Source organism: Scyliorhinus canicula, chromosome 3 (assembly GCF_902713615.1).
Source record: "Scyliorhinus canicula chromosome 3, sScyCan1.1, whole genome shotgun sequence".
Classification (NCBI taxonomy): Eukaryota; Metazoa; Chordata; class Chondrichthyes; order Carcharhiniformes; family Scyliorhinidae; genus Scyliorhinus; species Scyliorhinus canicula.
The window spans coordinates 149,710,961-149,733,712 of NC_052148.1; the positions used below are offsets into that span (position 1 = coordinate 149,710,961).

A 22,752-nucleotide genomic window follows, 5' to 3' on the forward strand; every position below is an offset into this window, starting at 1 on the left:
AATCCGCTCTGAGACATCTGGAGATCATGGTGCTTCTTTCGGAGGTCCTGCTTTGTCTCTACTTTCCCGCCTAAATTTGGAAATGTCAGGCTCAGGTGGGTTCAGAGGCATCGGCCCATTAATAGGCCAACCCTTCTTTATCTGGGCGTAGCAGCGATCTGCATCGAACAGGGGTCATAGATGCATAAGCTATTAGGCGTTCTGTTCCATCGTCCCACTGATGGGACAACACTGTTCCAATGTCATACGGGAAGTTGTCTTTTGTGAGGACAAGCGGCCTTGAAGGGTCGTAATGTGACAACAGCTGGGACAATAGTAGCCTCCTCTTTATCCTTACAAATGCTTCCTCTTGTAGTGTTTCTCATACCCATCTTTGGTTCTTCTTCAGCAACGTGTGTAGGGATGACAACAAAGTGGCTAATTTCAGGATAAATTTCCCATAGTAGTTCACAAGTCCCAAAAATGACTTCAGTCGGTCGTATTTCTGGTGTTGGGGCTCCTTTTATGGTTCACTAGGCTGCAAAGCCATCCTTGTCCACGAAATATACCAGGTACATGACCACCTTTGCCTGAAACAAACACTTGCCTCTCTTCAGGTGGATGCTTGCCTGGGAGAACCGCCTGAGAACTTCTTTGAAGTTGTCCAAATGTTCCTTTTCAATGGGCCCGAAATGAACACATTGTCCAGTTATCCTGTCACAGGGCAGTCCCTGGAAGATGCCTTCCATTACCTGTTGGAATATTGCACATGGGATATTGCCAGGGGGAGCTGAGTATACTCGTATAGACCCCTGTAGGTATTGATGGCCACATACTTCTGTCATGGTCCATTTAGCTCTAGTTGGAGATGACTTTTGTGAACAGATGGCCCCGGCTAACTTCGCTTACAGGTCTTCTGCATGTGGCATGGGATACCAGTCCAGGCGGGAGGCTCTGTTCAGTGTCAATTTTTAATCACCGCAGAGGCAAAGCAACTTATCCGGTTTCAACACCAGGGCCACCAGTGCAGCGCAATCTGAAAATCAGACTGAGCCAATGATACCCAAACTTTCCAAGCATCGCAGTTCAGTTTCCATCTTGACAAGCAAGGCATAGGGAACCGGTCGTGCTCTGAAGTATTTGGGCTGGGCTTCCAGGTCGACGTAAGCCCTTGCCCTGGCTCCTTTAATTTCCTCAGCCCCTCCTGGAAAACCTCTGGATTTTTCCCGAGGACCTTGTACAGGCTGCTGGTGCCCATCCGGAAGATTTATTGCCAGTCTAGGTGAAGTGGTTGTCGCCAATCGTGGGGCCGTTGTCTCTCCACAGATGCTGTCAGATTTGCTGAGATTACCCAGCATTTTCCATTTTTGACCTCGAGCGCAGAGCTGCTGGACAAGTGAGGCTCTTGATTATGCTGAAGGTTGGGGCCCCGCAGATGGTCAGGACAATTTCCTACTGTCAGTCCTCTCAACTGATACCATTCATCTGGAAGAAATACTGCATTCACTCCTCCAGGCCTGCATCAAAGGTCTCAAATTTCCTAAATTTTGAAAACCTCCCTGATCTTGTTCCTGCGCGGCAATATTCCGATATGGCTGGGATGTCCAGAATCTCAATTGTTGTTTCTACCTCATCACCAGTATGAAGACCCAGGAGGCTCTTCTAGGTAAATAAGTATAAATGTATTTTAATCCTAGTAAACGGCAGCTCGGGTAGCATACACACAATAAGTCCTTGTTGGGACTACCAGAATGCCGGTCCCTGTCCGGCACAGCTTTTACATAGCTCGGTAATGAGCCCCGGCTGGGCAGGCCTCTGCCCACCACCGGGGAAGCTCGTAGGGAGATCAATGAAGGTATCCGTAGGCCTATTGAGAGCTATTACAACAGTGTACTGTTGAATTAAGTTATTTGTGCATTTGTTAGTCTGTGCTGTTGGTGTCCTGTTAATAATCTGCTAATGTACTGTCTGTGAAGTCATTTGAACTTTGGTAGAAGCTACGAAACAAACATGTTAAATCGATTATACAATGTATTACATGATTTTCCTTTTCTCTCTTTTTTTTCTCACAGTAATGGCATTTCTTCTCTTTCTTTGCTGCCCACAGGTCTGAGCTACAATATCTCAGTGGGATTAGGGAGTAGGTTTTGCTTATATTATACTAATTAAGAAACTGCATGGATAACCTTTAATTATCTCTTGCTTTTATTGACATATGCAACCAGCCAAACTTAACGTCACATTGGATACATATTTTCAGCAGTTATATTAAATTAACGTAGTGGCCCGAATTTCTGCATTGATTTAAGGGCTCGGCACCTTAGCTAGAATGATCCCAAAAGTCCCTCCTTTAAACCTGACACCCACCATTTCTATTTCCGCCAGGGTGAGAATGGGGACAGGTTCGACTTTGTACATCCGTGATTCACTCAGACACCTGTACATGTAAAAATGCAGCTGTCTTCAAACAGATGCTATTTTTGTTAGTGGTCTGCCCAAAACAAACACGTGGGGCTGGATTCTCCACGCTGGCGGGCTGCTCCATTTTGTCGGCAGCCCGGGGGTTTCTCGATGGCGCCGGGCTGCCCCACAATGGGAAACCCCATTGACCAGCCGGTGAAACAGAGCATCCCACCGGCGTGCTGAACCAGAAATCTTGGGCGCGATTCTCCGATCCCCCCACCAGGCCGGAGAATCGGCGGCGGGCTGCGCGAATCACGCCTTGACGCCGGGATGCCATTCTCCCGCCCGTGAAAAAATGGGCGGGCGCGCATGGCGCTGAGCCGCATGGAGAATCGCCGCAAACAGCCGCAGTGGCGATCCTCCGGCGGCGCGCAATCCTCCGGCCCGGATGGGCTGAGCGGCTGTCTGAAAAATTCCGATTCCCGCCGGTGCCGTTCTAACATGTTCTGGGCTGGCGGGACCTCGGGGTTGAAGGGTCCGGGGGCGGCTTTTTGTGGCGCAGCGGTGGTCCAACCCCGGGGAGGGTCTCCATAGTGGCTTGGCCCGCGATCTGGGCCCACCAATCGGCAGGCCGGCCTCTTTGGCTGCAGACCACTGTTCTTCTGCGCCGGCTCCTGGATCCCTGCGTCATTTGGCGTCGGGGCCGGCGCGGGGATGACGGCCAGTGCGCATGCGCCAGTTGGCGCCGGCCCATCCGGCTCTGGGTCGACGCCGGGACAGGCAGCTAGAGCGGCGTGGGCCGCTCCAGCGCCGTGCTGGCCCCCCCCCCAGGACCCGAGAATCGGGTCTCGGAACCAGTGCCAGAGTAAAGTACTCTCGTTTTGGCTCCAGCACTCTGGCGGCAGACCAGAGAATCGCGGCCCTGGTGTGGCGGGACAGAGAATCCAGCCTGTGGGCTTTGGACATTTGAACAAAAGGTCTAAAGGTGCCAGAGTTATTTGGAGATGGATGTGCCCTTTGGGAGAGATCACGTGCCTTTTGAGATTGTTAAAAGCAGACATGACTGTGCCTAAAAAGTGGATAAACTCAGTGAAACTAAATATCAAAGTGTTTAAGTCCTCAAGCATTTTAAAATGTTTGGAATAAAAACATCCAGCTGTTGAAAAATCAGTTTTTACAATTTCACAAGCTGTCTGTTGACATAACCCTGAGGGTTATCATTATAGGATTAGCGCTGCATGGCTGATTCCAGAACCTATCATCACAGTAATGGGCCTATAAATTCACAGTTTGATTGACAGCCCCTTTTGATTATCAAGGCTTTGATATGGGCTATGAATACAAATGTGTGTTATTATTGTAGATTAAGTATTTGAAGGAAGGTTTGCCTTTGTTAAGAAGACATTAAATGTATCGAATGGGTTTTTGGAATATGGGTTTTATTTTGAACAGTGAAATAATCTATAGACCCTTTGAACTTTACTTAATCTCATCATAGCTCCTGAGGTTTGTCCATAGTGGATACTAGGTGAGTTGGCATGGAGAGTGTAAGGGGAAAGAGGGATGGTTAGGTTTATGTGGGGGGATATGAGGGACCCATGGAAGTGGATGTGGGGCATTAGTTGGCATGGGAAGTGAGAGGTGAGGACTGTTTCTGATTTTATTTGTGGCTGCGACAAAGCCCCAGACCTCCAAGGCCTTTAATCCAGCCCACATTTGCATCCAGCAACCCCTGTGGCTGCCTCAGTACTGAATCTGGGGATGGCAGGCCCAACTCCCACTAACCCTCGCCCCCTTCCCCTGCTTCACTGGACTGAAGATCCAAATATCTTTCTCCCGAGTTGAGTTTGCAGAGTTGGGAATTTTCTAGAATCTGCATTCCCAACACGGGAGCAAAATCATTGGCACTGTGGTTAGTACTCCTGCCTCACAGCGCTAGGGACCCAGGTTCTATTCCAGCCTTGGGCCACTGTCCGTGTGGAGTTTGCATCTTCTCCCCGTGTCTGCGTGCATTTCGTCCAGATGCTCAGGGGCGGCATTCTCCCCTACCCGGCGTGACGAGGGTCCCGGAGTAGGGGAATGGCGCCAACCACTCAGGGGTCGCGCCTCCCCAAAGGTGGGGAATTCTCCGCACCTTTGGAGGCCAGCCCCGCGCCGGAGCGGTTGCGACCAGAAGACCGGCGCAAAAAACCGCACCCCGGCAGCGGGGCTGGCCGAAAGGCTTTCGCCGGTCCGCGCATGCGCCGGCAGTGACGTCAGCAGCAGCTGGCCGCTGACGTCACTGCCGGCGCATGCGCGATATGGGGTTCTCTTCCGCCTCTGCCATGGTGGAGGCCGTGGCGGACGCGGAAGAACATAGTGCAGCCAGGGCACTGGCCCGCAGTCTGAGCGGGGGGCCCCGATCGCGGGCCAGGCCACCGTGGGGGCACCCCCCGGGGTTCGAACGCCCCCCGCCCCCCTAGGACCCCGGGGGCCTGCTCGCGCTGCTGAGCCCGCCGTTCCAGAGGTGGTTTAAACCTCGGTGGCGGGAGAGGCCTCCCAGCAGCGGGACTTCGGCCCATTTGGGCCGGAGAATCACCGTAGGGGCCTCTCCGATCGGAGTGGCGAGATTCCTGCCCCCGCCACTTCCCGGGTGGCGGAGAATCTCTGCCACGGCGGGGGCGCGATTTTAGACGCCCCCAGGCGATTCTCCGACCCTGCTGGGGGTCGGAGAATTTCGCCCCAGGTTTCCTCCCACAGTCGAAAGATGTATAGGTTAATGCTAAATTGCCCCTTGGTGTCCATGGATGTGCAGGTTAGGTTGGCTTGGGTGGGGTGTTCTTTCAGAGAGTCGGTGTAGGCTTGATGGGCCGAATCACTCCTTCTGCACTGTAGGGATTCTATGATTCTTACCAGGGACTAGGCCATTCAGCCCCTCGAGCCTGTTCCACCATTCATGAGATTATGGCTGATCTGCAGTTTAACTCTCTAAAAACTCCTTTGCTCCATATACTTCCATACCTTTGGTTATCAATCTCAATTTTAAAATTAACAATCGATCTAGCATCAATTGCTATTTGCTGATGAGCATTGCAAACTTCTGCCAGCCTTTGTGTGAAAAGGTGTTTCCTCAGGTGGTATTTAATGCAGGCATTGAGGTCTAGCCCGCCGTCTGGAGAGCTGGTGAGAAGTCTACTTCACCTCCTTTAGGGAAGACCAGCTGTATTATGTGCCACTCTGAACAGGGACAGGCCTCCTTGGGATGAAGGGCCCCAGGGCAGAATTCCTGTTGTACTAAATGGCAGTGCCCCTAGGGAGGTGGTTGTCTGCTGCTGGTACAAACACCCACCTGAGGCCTTGTATCATCACTGAATCCCAGGCCACAGGTGAGTGATGGGGGAGGGGGTGGGGTGGATCCCCCTGGGAGCCACTAACAATCCTGCACTGGTTTTATTCCCGTGCTCCTCACATAGTGAATCCCCATTCCCACCACTGCTAAAGCCAGTGATTAATTGCTCACTTAGTGGACTCAATTGGCAATGGTGGGGGAAGGCCATCAATGGGCCTTCCCCCACCAATGGGCCTTCCCACCATTGATTTAATTGGGTGGAGACAGGAAAGTGGAGGAATCCCTATCCGCCATCTTCCCCTCTGCCACCAAACTCACCACAGGGAAGGGTATTAAATTCCACGTCTAATTTCAGTCCTGAAAAGTCTGACAACATTTTTAATCTGTGCCCCAAGTCCTAGAATCCAGAACTAACAAATAGATTCTCCCAATCCACTTAATTGTTCCCCTTAATATCTTTAAAACTTGGATCACATTACCCCATAAACTTCCACATAGTTTAATCCTTGGTGTCCAGGTACCATTCTGGTAAAACTAAGCTGCACCCACTCCATAGTAGATCATATTTGCACAGTGAACTGAGATTAAAATTTATCTACCAGATGGCCAGTGACATTGTATAATATATTTAGAAATGCACATATAGCAGTCCGAATAAACTCAGAATATGGAGCTGGATTTTCTGCCCCACCGCGCCATATTTCTGCCTCGACCCGCCGGCTGGATTCCCGGTACGCCGTCCGGTCAATGGGGTTTCCCATTGTGGGGCAGTCCCACGCCATTGGGAAACCCCCGGACGCCTGCAAAACTGAGAATCCCGCCGGCAGAGAATCCCACCCCTGATCTCCAAATTTGGATGTTATGAATAAATTAAGTACTCGGTGCTAAAAATATAATTTCTCCACAAGGTGACCCGACAGACCTCACTACACAGTCCTCACTACACTACACCCTCACAGACCTCACTAGTCCTCGCCTGAGGAAGGAGCTGTGCTCCGAAAATTAGTGAATCGAAACAAACCTGTTGGACGTTAACCTGGTGTTTTAAGACTTCTTACTATATGCATGATACTATTTACTTCAACTAACTGAAGTTTTAAGCAAAAGAACACATTTCAAATGCCACTATGAACTGCTGGGCCAATACCAAGGAATCACTGGGTCCTAATGAAGAATGTGTAGGATCTAAAATTATTCCCTATGTCTCCAGGCCTGAAATTGTGTAGAATATTCCGATACATTCTGGATGCTGTTAAATGAAACTTTACTTGAATGTTAAATTTGGGTTTGTTGTTTCTTGATCCAGATGGTGAAATCAGTGCCATAGAGTGCAGTTTACAAATTGATCTAAATACATGTCGATTAAACTATGGCCTGGCATATCTCTGGATAGACTTTATTAGGAATTCCATTTGATTTGGCTTCATGTGCGCCATTGAATTAAAATCTCTATTTTCATTTGTACTATAATGGACACATGATTTTCATCGTCCTTGGATTGAAAAACATGAAAATAGTTTGAAATGGTCATTTGTAACACTTGTATTATGAGCAATTATATTACAGCCACCTATTTTACTTCCGGCATCCTTTTGTGACAGCAGGAGGGAAGGAGACTCTAACATTAACTGATGCTGCCATACCTGTTGATCTGAGACCAAAGTCACCTATGGTTGTGGATATTGAGCAACAGCTGCAACAGAATGGTGAGTCTAAAAAAATTGAGAGAAAAGAAAGCTTGGCATTTACTTCATGAAGTTAGTAGATGAGTGGTTAATGCTTTTGTCTGGCATTGTCTTATTTTGTTATACATACAAGCATTAAGCCTTTGATTTAAACAGGTTAATACACAAGGGACATTCACATGAACACATTACTTTCTGCATAGTGATAGAAATGCATGATTACTGAGAGGGCGGAATTCTTTGTCATGCAGGGTGGTGGAAACTAATATTGACACATTTAAGGGGGGCATCTGATACATTTATGAGGGAGAAGGAAATAGAGGAATGTGGGACCAGGTGTGAAGAGGCAATTAGAGTGGGAGGATGCGCCTGTGACCTATTTTTGTTCAATGGATTCTATGTAATTAATCTGCTAATACTGCCAAAAGTAATTTTTAGGTTAAAGCCATTTGACTGGTCTTCAAATGGTCAGACCATTCAGTGGTGACAAGACAGGCAAGATTTTATTTTCTTCCAAGACTGACATTACACTAATATTACACGGGCATGAAAATTTAATTAATTGTTTGTCTATTGTACCCCAACCTTCCCCCTGCCCCTCTGCCTCTTCCCTCCCCTATAAAAAACACCAGAGATGTGCAACCAGCATCTATGTGAAGTACTGTCTCCAAATGCACTTTCTTCTGGTTTGATTTTGGAAAGGGTAAAGATTATGTTTTTAATATAAAATGTGAACCATTGCCAGCTACTAGACAAAGACAATGCCTACAATAATGCTATCTTGAACTGTAGCCAGAGATGAAGAAGAGAATCTCTGGATGATGCTCTGAACAATTTATTTCCTTATGTGTAGGATAATAATAATAACCTTTATTAGTGTCATAAGTGGGCTTACATTAACACTGCAATGAAGTTACTGTGAAAAGCCCCGATTCTGAGAATTCAGAATGTCCTATTCACCAAGCAGCATGGTTGGGATTTCGGACAATCCCAACCAAGTGCTGACGACGACGTCAAAACTGGCGCGAGCGACGCCGGCATCAACAGGCCTCCAGGCCCAGTTATTCTCCCATCCTCGGGGGCTAGAAGGGTGCCAGAGTGCTGTGTGCTGCTCCGCGCCAAAAGCCGGCCTGCCACAGCCAGCGCGTGTCCGTGCATGTGCGCCACAGCTATGTCCGCATCCGGCCCACGTGAACATGGCGGAGCCCTACAGGGGCCCGGCACGGAGGAACATAGGCCCCCCCCTGGAATTAGCACGGCCGCCGATCAGCTGCCCCTGATCGAGGGCCTGGTCACCGTGGAGGCCCCCCCGGATTTGGCTCCCCCCACCCCCCCACCAGGACGGCCCCCGCAGCCAGAATGCCGAGGTCCTGCCGGGTAGGACCATACGCAAACGACGCCGGCGGGACTCGGCCCGTCAAACGCGCAGAAACGCGCTGGCGCGATTGCCGCCGATTATTCGGTTGCCGGAGAATCAGCAGTGGAGAGGCGTGGCGGGATTCTAGCTCCCCCCCACCCCCCGGCGATTCTCCGACCCACCACGGGCTCGGAGAATCCCGGCCCATGACTTTCGGAGCTAGTGAGAGGAAACCGCAGCACCTGGAGGAAACCCACGCAGACGCAGGGAGAACATGCAGACTCCGCACAGACAGTGACCTGAGCCGGGAATTGAACCTGGGACTCTGGCTCTGTGAAGCAACAGTGCTAACCACTGTGCTACCGTGCTGCCCTATAAGGGTCTGACATAGAAAGGGTTACCATGGGACTGGGTTATAGTATCACCCAAACTGTGATGACAAGGCACAAATGAGCATTCTTGTGTTGGAGCAGTCTTGTGTTGGACAGAAACATATGGACTGGCAAGTATGGAGACCGCTCATGGCTTAGACCTCATACTGTAGATACATACATAGTTATCAGCAGTTACTAAACATTTACTATACTAGACTCGGAATTCCTTTGTGAGACCGACGGAACTACAAGGATGGACACCAGAAGCATGAAAAACTAAAGAAACTGCAGGGCTAACCCTGAATGTGAAATACAAATTCTCCAAGACCTCTTGGGACATATTATCAGTAGCAAAAGCATCAACAGTGGTGGACCCACAGACAACTAAAGCTAACAGCAAGTTCCAAACCCCATCATTGAATCCACACTTCCAGAGATTCCTAGGTATGGTGAATCAGAGGGGGAAATGTTTACCCAATCTGGCACAGGTAACAGATCCTCTGCAGTACCTTCTGAAGAAAGACCAGGCAAGGCACCAAGAGCGAGCATGTGGTTGCATCAAGGCCATGCAGTTGTCAACCAAAATCCTAGCCCACTATGACCCATCCCTGTCCACCATCCTAGCAGCAGATTCTACGTCCACAGGCCTTCCCACAAGCCTATTACAGGAACAACTGGGCAGAACTTGCTGGCCAGTGTATTATGCATCCTGAGGACTGTCAGACACAGAGGCACAATACGCCGTGTTAAAAATGAAAATCTTGTAGTCCCATAGGCCTGCGAGAGGTTTTTAGACTACAATTGGTCTAAAGATCAACAAGCCGCTCGTCTCGCTGCTAGGAGAAAAGGGGCTGGAAGAGATGTTCCCCAGGATCCAGAGAATGCATCTACTTCATGAGCTCATGCACAAGATGATATACATTCAGGGGAATAAAAAACAAACAACAGGCGAGACACTTTCCAGGACCACAATGGACTTCCAATGAAACATGATTTCAAACAGATCAAGGAGCTCCAATCATACCCCCAATTTGTGAGGTGACACCTTCTGGCTACCACACGAAAACTCCAACAAATCTGCTAGGAACAATTGTGAGATGATGAGTGTGCCCACGTCCGCCATTACTGTCAACAAGGGTGGCCAAAGCAGAGACTATAAAGGTTTTATTTGAACAGCATAACCACTTTCTCGTCATCAATCTGCTGGTATACAATGAGTGGCTGGTCATTCCAGCCTCCATTCAGCTGGAGATACTCCAAAAAATACACCAGGGTCACCTGGTAATTTTCAAATGCAGGGTATGGGCTCAATTCGCGGTGTGGTGGCCAGGCATTTCATGAGCAATTGAGGACATTACAGCAAATGGCCAGGTGTGTGTACGCTACGCAAGCAGGAGCAGAGTGAGCCCCTTATCCCCTCATAGTTCCCAACCAGGGCATGGGGGCCGCTGGGCATTGATTTATTTGTCTTCAATGGCAGATTCTTCATTGTGGTGGTCTGTTTCTCCTGATTGGCGGAACGGGAGCACAGTGGTTAGCACTGTTGCTTCACAGCTCCAGGGTCCCTGGTTTAATTCCCGGCTTGAGTCACTGTCTGTACAGCATATATGTCAAACTCAAGGCCCGCAGGCCAAATCCAGCCCGCGGTGGAATTATCTTTGGCCCGCGAGATAATATCTAATTACTTTTTTTTAAAATTTAGATTAGCCAATTATTTTTTCCAATTAAGGGGCAATTTAGCGTGGCCAATCCACCTACTCTGCACATTTTTGGGTTGTGGGGGCGAAACCCACGCAGACACGGGGAGAACGTGCAAACTCCACACGGACAACGACCCAGAGCCGGGATCGAACCTGGGACCTCAGCGCCGTGAGGCGGTTGTGCTAACCACTAGGCCACCGTGCTGCCCTAATAATATCTAATTACTATTAAAGCTGGCCCCAGCAATTGAAGCGCCTATGGCGTATGATATGGCTGATGCCGAGTTTATTCAGGTATAGTGTGAATCACAAAGTGTTGGCCTGTGGAAAAATGTTTTCATTAGAAATTACTCTGGAAAAGCTCCAGATAAAGCAATAAGAAATAAATGCAACTAATTTTTTTATTTATTTAATATTTAATGTTTTTATAGGCAATAACCTAATCTTTATTAGTTCCAGGTTCAATAAGTTCATTTCAATAAGTTTTGCAAAAAAACATTGAACCAGTCCGGCCCTCGACTTGTCCCGATTTTTAAATTTTGGCCCACGGTGTATTTGAGTTTGACACCCCTGCTGTACAGAGTCTGCACATTCTCCCCGTGCCTGCGTGGGTTTCCTCTGGGGGCTCCAGTTTCCTCCCACAGTCCAAAGACGTGCAGGTTAGGTGGATTGTCCTTAGTGTCCAAAGGGGTTGGGAAGGTTGCTGGGTTACGGGTAAGGTGTGGAGGTGTTGATTTAAGTGAGGCGCTCTTTCCAAAGGCCGGTGCAGATTCGATGAGCCGAATGGCCTCCTTTTGCACTGTAAAAATTCTATGTCCATATGTATGTCTATGATGGATTGAGGTGCAGCAATTGTACAAGATGATCACAGATGCATTAGTAAGAGCGTTGAAGGAGAGGTTCATGAGCTGTAGCATCATGGGCTAGATAGGTCAGTTAACTGCACAATTTGAAAACAAATAAGTAGGCTGCTCTTTCCAAGAGCCGGTGCAGACTCGATGGGCCGACTGGCTTCCTTCTGAACTGTACATTCTATGGGGCGGTATTCTCTGCTCCCGATAAAAATCGGGATGGCCGTCGTGAAATCAGCCGAGGTTCACGACGGCCTCGGGGCCCGCTCCCCGCACCTAATTCACCCCCACCCGGGGGGCTAGGAGCGGCCTTCCGTCTTTCCCGGCCGCGACTTTGTCGCGCCGGAAATGACGCAGAAACGGTGCTTTTCTGATGTCATCCGCACATGCGTGGGTTGCCAGTTCCAACCCGCGCATGCGCGGTGCCGTCTTTCTCCACCGCCGCCCGGCAAGACGTGGTGGCTTGATCTTTCCAGGCGGCAGAGGGGAAAGAGTGCGTCCGTTTTGGACGCTGGCCCGACAATCGGTGGGCACCGATCGCGGGCCTGTCCCCTCCCGAGGACAGTCGCGGTGCTCCCGTCCAAATCGGGCCCCTAGATGCCCCAAACGGGCATCTGGCGCCTGTTTCACGAATGCAGCGACCAGGTGTGGTTGCTGCCGTGGTGAAACGGGCGTGAAGGGCCGGCCGCTCGGCCCATCGGGCTCGGAGAATCGCTGTTCGCCCTGAAAAACGCTGAGCGCCGATTTTTCCGAGTGGGGGGGGAGAATCGCTGGGGGCGCCAAGGGGACGTAAAAAATGTCGGGAGGCCCTCCCACGATTCTCCCACGCCACGTGGGGAGCGGAGAATTCCGCCCATGATCTATGAAATACTTCACCCAATTTGCCACCACTTATGCTTCCAGCACCGTACCAGCTCTCCATGATCCCGAAAGTCGAACAGTGGGGCAGAAAGAGGACTCTGACCATAAAAGCCCTTCTGAGGAAGAACGAGTTAACAACAGCACTGTTAATCTGCATGACAATTACAATGTACCTTAACCCCATCCGGAAGCCTGATGGGCAGAAAACTCCACACACAACTCCCAATTCTCCCAAAGAAACAAATACCACGGCTGGCAGCCAAAGGTTACCGAAACATCTAAGACAGGGAGCAGTCTGATAGGCAGAAGCATGCGACTGCCCACAACAAAACGTCCCGCACTAGATACCTGCAAGAGGCGGTACAGGCTGAGGTTATTCATGAAGGCCTGTCTTCTCAACCCTGCCCCTCGCTAAAGGTGTGGTGATCACCACCTATCAGCTCTCCCCCTTAAAGGGGATAGCAGTCCATGGTCTTCTGGGACTATGGCAAATTAACACTTACACGAGGACAACAAGAGTCTGAATTAAGGATCCTGATAGAGAGGGCATTATTGTCCGGACAGATAATGACCAGTCATAGTCATATCTTGTCAGTATTCCAGAAGTACGGTCAGAAGGAGCCTCCAAAGTCAGACCTTTTTCCTATTGCTGTGCTTAGCGTTACCTCCTGTCTGTTAAGCCCTCTGGGTGATCATAAATCACATCATTTGTAATGTGTTCCAGCATCTCCTTCCAACAGACATCAAACTGGCAGTCCTATAATTCCCATGATTCCTTTCCTTTTTTAAATATTTGGAACACATGAATCGGAATTGTCCCAAATCACAAAGAACGCTTCAATAAACAAACCAGTGCTCACAGAATGCATGTGCCATTTTCTTCAGCACCCTGGGGTAAATAGTATCATGCTTTCCAGAATGTTCAGCCTTAAGTGCTTTAATCCCAGTTAGGCTATTCTGCAGTTACTTCTATTGAATCAATTTCAGCAACAATATTGTTACCATAGCATTATCTTCAATCGTGAAAACCATTGCAAATTATCCATTCAGCACTTCAGCCATATCCTGATCCTCTTACCTAATGTGCCGTGCTTCAATCTCTCAGAGGGCCAATGTGGTCTTTAATCATTTTCTAGCTTCAAATATAACTGAAAAGGCTTTTTCATTGCTGCTGTTCCTGCCCACACTCCATCTTTCTTTATAATATCTCTAATAGTGGCTTTAGTTATCTTTCTTGGCCGATTTTCTCTTGACAGTTATTCACTTCATGCCAAATTATTTTTTTAAAGTTGAGTTTCATACAAATGTTCCCATTTAGTTATTTAGGTTTCCATTTACTCTGTACTCAGCTTTGTATAGGAACATATAGGTTTTCCTTTCAACAAACGTGCACTTAAATAACCGGTTATTGCTCTTCTGGACTTAATGATTTGTATCATCCCAAATTTGGCCTCCGATTTGAAAATCAGGTGCCACTAAACCTTTGCACGGTTCCGCCATTCTGGTCAGCAGGGAAGATCATAAACATTGGAGCAGAAGTAAGTCTTCTTCAGAAGTAAACCCCATTGAGTCTGCTCCGCCATTCAATGAGATCATGACTGATTTGATATGACAATCCTCAATTCCACTTTCCTGCCTTGTCCCCATCACCCTTGATTCCCTTACTGATTAAAAATCTATCTCAATCGGAGTCACCCGTCACCACACCTAGGCCGGGATTCTCCCGTTCCCAGTGGGATGGGGATCCCGGCGGCACGGAGTGGCGTAAACCACTCTGGCGTCGGCCCGCCCCAAAGGTGTGGAATTCTCCGCAGCTTCAGGGGCTAAGTCGGCGCCGGAGTGGTTTGCGCCCCACCGGCTGGCGTGAAAGGCCTTTGGCGCCATGCCAGCCGGGGCCGATGGGACTCCACCGGCCAGTGTGAGTCCGCGCATGCGGGGGAGCATCAGCAGCTGCTGATGTCATCCCCATGCATGCGCAGGGGGGGGGGGGGGTTCACCTACGCGTCGCCCATCGCGGAGGCTGACATGGCCGCGCGTAGGAAAAGAGTGCCCCCACGGCACAGGCCCGCCCGCGGATTGTTGGGCCCCGATTGCTGCCCAGGCCACCGTGGGGGCACTCTCCGGGGCCAGATCGCCCACGCCTCCCCAGGACCCCGGAGCCGGCCCGCGCTGCCAGGCCCCGCCGGTAAGGGACCTAGTTTAACCTATGCTGGCGGGACTGGCATAGAACCAGCGGGACTTCGGCCTATTGCGGGTCGGAGAATCTACAGGGGGGCCGCTGCATGCGGTTGCCGACCGGCGCGGTGCGATTCCCGCCCCCGCCAAATCTCCGGTGCCGGAGAATTCGGCGGCCGGCGGGAGCGGGATTCACGCTGTCCCCCGCCGATTCTCCGACCTGGCGGGGGGCCGGAGAATCCCGCCCCTAATCTCAAAATGGGAGAATTCCACACAAATCCAGTAGATTATTTTCTTTAGCAATCTCCTCAACATATCCACTTGTTGACATATCAGTAAATATTTCTGCTTTTCCTCTTCTACATTGTTCCTCCCTCCTGGATTTATTATTTTTTTTCGTTATTTGTTTATGGGATGTGGGCATCGCAGGCCAGGCCAGCATTTGTTGCCTATCTCTGAGGGCATTTCAGAGTCTGGAGTCACATGTAAGTCAGACCCGGTAACGATGACAGATTTCCTTCCCAAAAGGACATTAGTGAACCAGATGGGTTTTTACAACAATCGACAATGGTTTAATGGTTGTCATTAGGCTTTTAATTCCAGGGCGGCGATTCTCCGATATGGAGGCTAAGGGTTCGCGCCGTTGTGAACGTCGTCGCGTTTCATGACGGCGCGAACAGGGCCCGGGCACGACCTATTCTGGCCCGCACAGGGGGCCAGCACGGCGCTGGAGCAGTTCATGCCGCTCCAGCCTCAGGCGCCGTGCCAACCTGCACATGCGCAGTTGGGCCGTGCCCACCTGCACATACGCAGGGGACTTCTTCCGCGCGCCGGCCCCTACCCAACATGGGGTCGGTGTTCAGGGGCCGGCCGCACCAGGAAGTCGGCCCAGGGGGAAGAGGCCCGCCCACCGATCGGTGGGCCACGACCCCATCGGAGGCCCCCCACCGGTGAAGGAGCCCCCCTCCCCACCCCCAGAGGCTGCCCCTCCAACCATTCCTGCAGAGTTCCCGCCGGCATGACCAGGGATGAACAGTGCCAGCGGGACTCTGTCATGTCGGAGCGACCGTTCAGCCCATTCGGGCCGGAGAATCGGCGGCCCCACCGATTCCAGCGGCCTGCAACGTGCCAAACGCGCCGCCGCAAATGGCGCCGTTTCTCCGCACCTCGGAGAATCGCGCGTCGGGACGTCGTGGCACGGTTGCTCCAATTCTCCAGCCCGGCGCGGAGCTCGGAGAATTGCCCCCCAGATCTTTTTTATTGAATTCAAATTCACCATCTGCCCTGGTGGGATTTGAACCGATATCCCCAGTGCATTACTCTGGGTCTCTGGATTACTAGACCACTGCCTCCCCTTATATAATTAAGAACCCCCATGAAAGCGTCATTACATTATTACTGCCTTTATAATCTGCAAATCAAGTTCCCAATATTTCTGATCCATTTTAGGTTTAACTTGACTATTCCAATACACTCCTGCTGGCTTTTCACATTCTACTCTTATGCACTTGTGCCAAGTGTTAATGACCTCACGGGCGGAATTCTCTGATTCTGAGGCTAAGTGTTGACGCAGTTGGAAATGCTGTCGCATTTCTCGACGGCGTCAACATGGCCCCAGGATCAGCAAGTCTGGCCCCTCCAGGGAGCCAGCACGGCGCTGGAGTGGTTCACGCCGCTCCAGCTGCTGATCTGGCCATGGAATGGGCGCCAGGGGTGCGCGCATGCGCAGTGGGTCTGGCGCAAACCAGTCCCACCGGCGCGATTTCTGTGCATGTGCGGTGTCTCCCTTGTCCGCGCCGGCCCCGACCCAACATGGCGCAGGAGTACAAGCGCCGGCGCGGAAGAAAGGAGGCAGGGAGACAGAGGCCGGTCCGCCGATCAGTGGGTCCCAATCGCAGTCCAGGGAGGCCCCCCCACCCCTGGGGTTGGACCCACCTCCCCAACCCCCCCCCCCCCCCCCCCACAGGCCGCCCTTCAACGCTGTTCCCGCCAGCTGAGAGCGGGTGTGGACGGCGCCGGCGGGACTTGGCGTTTCCACGACAGCCGCTCGGCCCATCCCGGCCCAAGAATCGGCGAGCCAGCCGTGTAAAATGGCCTGCGACCAGCGCCGCGCCAACCACACCGGCGCCAATGTCGCTGATTCTCCGCTCTGCCGTCTCCGGCGTCGGGGCGGCATGGCGCGATTCGGCCCCAGGCTGCGAGAATCCTGCCCATCATTTCTGTGTTCACTGACCAACATTGACTCAATCCATGCCTCGATTTAAGACTCTTATTCCTGTTTTCAAGTCTATTCATGACCTCACCCCTTCCCAACTCTGTAATCTCCAGCCGCACAATCCTCTCCACAGGTGCTGCGAAACCTCCATGAGTTTTTCCAGCACTTTCTCATTGACCAAGGTTTTGGCTATCTGTTCGAATATTGTCCAATTTTGCTTTGCAGTTATCCTGTAAAGTACTTTGGGCAGTTTAGTACAGTACATTAAAGCTCTTACAAAATATAGTTTTGTCCTGGATGCCTATAACACTTGGTAGTGTTAATCCACTCTCCAACCAGAATTTTACGTTGTTCGGGAGGGTGCGTGCCCGATCGGGAAATGCATGAAATTGCTTGAGATGACCTCAGGCGTGCGTCCCAATGTCACTGTGCAATTGTGAGATATTTTGGTCAATGGGCGCACGCAAGTATCCAACGCCCTCCTGCAACAATCAAGCAGGCAATTTAGCTAATTGAAAGCAATCTTACATGGACAGTCCATTCTTACGATTGATGGGTCGGCCGATTGGCCAGGCATCCTTTACGTTTTAGCTACAACTTCAAACCGGTGTTGGGTGAAATGTCAGGACTGAAATAAAAAAATTTTAAGTGTCCGGGGACTGAGGTTTGTGTTTGAATGTGCTGCACAGACACTGTTTGCAGTGTTTTCCCATTTATTTTGCATAGGTCTCCAACTCCTCGAGACAGCTCTGCAGTAACTGTCCTCTTGAGGCAGTGCATTAGAAGCTCCAACCCAAACCCTCCTTTTTGCACAGGGGTTGCCCTCCCGGGTCACGGAGGGACTAGAGAATGCCCCCGCCAATAACGGCATGCCACCAAGAAACACACAGCTGGGGGACCGGAGAATCCAGCCCCATATTCTATCACTTCAGAGCTGGCCTTTACAGCCAGCCCTAACTGCACATGCCTGCAATTCCAGAATTTACATAGAAACAATTTGAGAATCTTTTGTTTCCTCATGTGATTTTGCCTAATTAAATTGCCTTGTTCCCTGTGATTAGAACAAAGTAAGATTTTAATATTGTCATCAGTAGCACTTTGGTTTCCAGTCCTATAGGAACTGCATACTGTGTCTCAATCCCGATTAGCTCAATTGCTTCGCAATTACTGCTTTCAAAAACAGTTCTTAACTGGTTTATATGAAAATATCCCTCCTGGAAAAACATACTTCTCTGGCAGATGTCCTCCAGTTCCCCATAAAGACCTTGGTTTTTCTTCATGCTCAGAGCCTCTGACCAATTATTAAAGTAAATGATCCTGCAAATTCTTTCTGTGTTCGCTTATGCAAAAAAAAAACTATTTTGGAGGATTCTGGAAAAGGGCAGGGAATTAGAAATGCTACGTTATTTCGATTCAGAAAAATTTAATTATTAGAAAAATAAATACTTTAATTTTATTTCATCAGGGGTTGGATTCTCCGCCGACAGTAGCGGACTTCCCAATGCGGCGGACAATCCAGCGTCGTCCAAAAAATTGGGATTGGTGACTGACAGGCATGCCATCCAGGTTCACCCCCCCCCCCCCCCCCCCCCCCCCCCCGCCGCCAGCGGGAGGATGCAAATAGGGCAAATTGCATTTGCATCCTATAAATGGGCTGGTAACCAGTTCCTCCTTCCTCCAAGCCTGAGTGAATCTCCGCTCCTCTGGGCCAGGAATCACATGGTCGGGATTTGGAACGTGGCCCTGTCGCGGTGGACCTCGTGGTGGGCCAGGGGGGTAAATCTTTCAGGGAGTTGCCCATCGGAGGCCCCCCCCCCAACAATGCAAATCCTGGCCACCCCTACCAGAGACCTTCTATAAGAGAGACTCCCCCCGCCATAAGAGAGACCCCCACCAAAAACCGCCCAATAAGAGAGAGCCCATCAGAGGCCATCCATTAGAATAACCCCCCCCCCCCCCCACCCCCTGCCAAAAAAGTGACACCTGCCTTAAGCCCCCCATTGCAGAGACACTTGCCTGGAAGCCCCCCAATACAGAAATCCCTGCCTTGAAGCCCCCCATTACAGAGCCCACTGTCTGAAAGCTAGAGAGCAATCCAGACAGAGACAGTGAAAAACAATCACTGCTTTAAAAGTGATCTGTGGAATTCACCTGCTGGCTCAGGCAGAGAAAGGAGCATCTGTAAATTCCTGGAAAGAGAAGGCCATATCAGCTAGGTTTAAACCCTCTCAAATCTTTAATCTGTAAGGCTTTCATTCACACCAGTGTGAAATTGATTTTACTAGGTTGTGATTAACATCTTGCACACACCCAGCTATTTAGATTGTCTAATCTTATTTGCCTTCACGCTTGAGTGGATTTCAGGTAGCCTGCTGTGAAACAAACCGCAATGTTTATAAACATCTAGCTATGATTGATGGCTCCTGGACCAAATCAAAGGCAGTTAAGTGCTCTAACTTTCTCTTTTTCTCTGCAAAAAGCTCTTAACTGCCTTTGATGTGGTCCAAGAGCTCAACGCAGCCTTGATCCAAATATGTGCTGAATTCAAGAGTAAATTCAGAGTGATAGTCCTTGATATCAAAGTAGTATTTGATTGAGTATGGCATCAAGCAGCCCTCATCATGTCAATGAGAATCAGGAGGAAATCTCTCCATTGGTTAGACTTATATCTAACACAAAGGAAGATGGTTGTAGTCAATTTTCCCATGCCAGGATGTCACTGCAGACATTCCTTATGCCAGTGTCCTCGGCCTTCAGCTGCGAATGCCAGCTTTTTAGCGGGTGGGGGTGTGGGGGGGGGGGGGGGGGGGTGAAAGATGTGCAGGTTAGGTAGATTGGCTATGATAAATTGCCCTTTAGTGTCCAGAAGAAAAAAAGGTTAGATGGGGTTACTGGGTCACAAGGATAGGGTGGAGGCATGGGCTTGGGTAGGGTGCTCTTTTTCCAAGGGACGGTGCAGACTAGATGGGCCAAATGGCCGCCTTCTGCGCTGTAAATTCTGCGATATGACTTTGCTTCCCTGCACTTAGTTCCATGCAGGTTGCTGCAGTGCCTCTTTCGGCCACTGCAGCGCTGTGACTGGAGGGGCTGGAGAGTTGCCAGCCAATCTGATTGGCCAACAGTTTTCCAAGCTGGAAATTCTGCCAAATAAGAAGGGAAGTTCCTCGTCTGCCAATCAACATTCGTTAGACCATGAAAAGGCAGGGTGGATGCGTTCCTTGCCAACTCTCCGGATGGCGGGGGCTTGGACCATATCACCCTAAACATTCAGACCAGAGGACCAAGGAGACACAGCATGGAAGAAGAATGGGAAAGCAGATGTGCATGAAACAGGGGACCCAAATATAATTTGAGGAGTGGGTGGTGACAGACACAATGGGGTCACATGCCAGAGCTATGGCAATCTCAAAAGAAAGTGTTGTAAAGGCAGATTGATACCCTGGTTGAAAGAGAGAGGGGGTGTGAGTGGGGCACAGGAAGCTCCAACAGGAGGGTCATTAAGACTTCCCAGCTGTAGAAGAGTTTGGTAAAAGTTATGCCATATCCCACACGGGGCTTACGGGGTGGGAATCACTGTCTTCCCCATGGTTCTCGCGGAGTATGAGCTCCCCCACTGAGGGGTGGGGCACTCCATATTGTATAAAAGGTCAGCCAGTAAGGCACTGATTGTGAAGGGAACAGGTAGGGGTCTACAGGGGAGTTGTATATAACATGTTTGTAAATAAACCAATGTTCTTTATTCTCACTTGGTTTGGGATCCCCGTGTCCTTATTAAAAGTTTAAAAGCAGAAACTATTCATTTAGTTCATGAAAAACTATGATATTAGAACTGTGGTAGAAAATTTAGACCTGTGCACCACAGTGTCAACTGGTGTCCACTGCAATGTCACATACTGCTGCTTTAATGGGAAAATCAGACCAGACGAGTGTCATCAGATTCGAGAGATGTAGATTGAAATTTATATGAAAACCTCCATGTGAAATGTTGACAATTGCTGTATAAATGTCATTATTCTTGTAACTTACAAATCCGCAACTTTTTTTTAAAAAAGATGATTGGCAGAGCAATGTAATTTTTTTTGTTGTGGGACTATAGTACCTTTTCCATTATTTCTAACGAGAAAAAAACCTTGAGTATTTTCTTTTGCTTGATGTATGTTAATTTTGTACTCCTCTCGTTTGTGATTACTGCAGCAGGTTGGGAAATCTGCTTATACCTACATATGTATTTATAAGCATTTTAAAGAGCTATACCAAATCCACTACTAAATTCTTATTACTTCCATTGGAAATACCTAAGGGTGCGGAGTGTGGCGACTTTTTTTCGTTTTTTTATGCAAAAGATGTTTTATAGTTGATCCATGAAACACTAACTGTCAAAATATGTGATCATTATCCTATTTGTCAATAGTTTTTATATATTATAAAACAATCACAATGGCATTTTAGTCTCGATAGCAGATGCTTGATGTTGACCCAATCCTCCTTTCTCTTTGTGTGCCTAGTTTAAACTTTTCATAAAATATACTATATATTGAGTTTTTAAAAACAATTTGGTTGATTCACAGATCAATTAAAAGAAGGTCAAGGAATTCCACCTCCGCCTTCAGCACTGGAGTTCCCTGGTAAGGAAAAAGAATCCAGCGAATCTGAAGAAATGCAGGTGGAGCGAAAGGATAGTTGCGGAAGTCCAGTATTTTTACCTTTGCAAACGGACTCCCAGACAACAGATATTCATCCATCAATGTCCCAATCGAATCCAGGGAATGAAATAACAAAAATGACTGAGAAGTTAGTTACTGCTGAATTAAGTGATGGCTGTAATGAAACAATGGCTTTGAAAGAGCAGTGCACAGTGACACCTCAGAATAATGATGATATTTCACCTGTTTCTGAATGCCCACTATCTGGAACAGATGCAGCAAACCCATCTGGTTCTGAGAGTGACCACTGGATTCAAAATAATGATGCTCTGGAAAGCAACAAAAATGACATGTCATCAAACACGACTTCCAAAATAAATTCAGATTCTCAGTTGCACAGCCTGTTGACCACAAATCTGACAATATTCGAGGGTTCTACTGAAAGTACTGATGAAGATCATGGAGAAAATATAGCATAATTTGATTGCTAACTTTATATTTTAGTTTACTCCTGTAGTTTGAAGATTATTGTCCTTAATTGATAATTATGATAAAGCTCTTAAACTTGATTTGAGACCAAGGAGAAACTTTAATTCTTTTGAAAGCAGATCATCAGCACTTTGTTGGATGTGATATGAATGTTTATGCATCTGAATTATATCAAAGGCAGCCTATTCCTTTTTCTGAGATGGTCAAGTACAATAAATAATTACATTGATTATTGCCTATTCAAAAATAAAATAAGGGTAAAGGGTTTTCATCAAAAGCTATTTCTATCTTTTTCCAAGCACACAATATTTTTTTTTAAATCGCTATATAACATTTTGCTTCCTAATTTTGTATGGTATGACTCGCGGAACGGTTAGTAAGTCTTCAGTGGAATTTGATTCTCATACTATCGGGTTTCAAAATGTTTCTGCCAAAAATAAGAGATTTGCTCTGGTTAATTACTGGAAACAGGAGGGCCTGTAGTTTGAAATTTGAATTGGAATGATTGCAAGGCGGATATATCCTTTAATGCACCCAGACTGAACTGTTGTGCGTTTCCAATGTTTTCTATTGCTAATTTCTAGTGATTTGCATTTAAAAAAAATAATTTTAGAACTTGCAGCTTTCTCCTTCTAAATTGTTGTGTTGCAAGTGGAACCCTTCCAGATTAAAGTGAAGTATGGTAAAGGAAA

At 48.8% G+C, this 22,752-nt stretch overlaps 1 protein-coding gene across 4 annotated transcripts in view; it reads left to right on the forward strand.

The window, feature by feature from the left end:
• The window catches only part of LOC119963019 (coiled-coil domain-containing protein 149-like), a 164,414-nt gene extending 141,662 nt beyond the window's left edge, over positions 1-22,752 (forward strand). Inside the window, exons 11-13 of one of the 4 annotated variants that reach the window (XM_038791475.1) lie at positions 2,087-2,119; positions 7,312-7,416; positions 21,497-22,752. In XM_038791475.1, coding sequence (XP_038647403.1) covers positions 2,087-2,119; positions 7,312-7,416; positions 21,497-22,050 — 692 coding nt within the window. In that variant the 3' untranslated portion in view covers positions 22,051-22,752. The remainder of the gene's footprint in view (positions 1-2,086; positions 2,120-7,311; positions 7,417-21,496) is intronic. The other 3 variants (XM_038791476.1, XM_038791477.1, XM_038791478.1) reach the window with 3 other exon arrangements.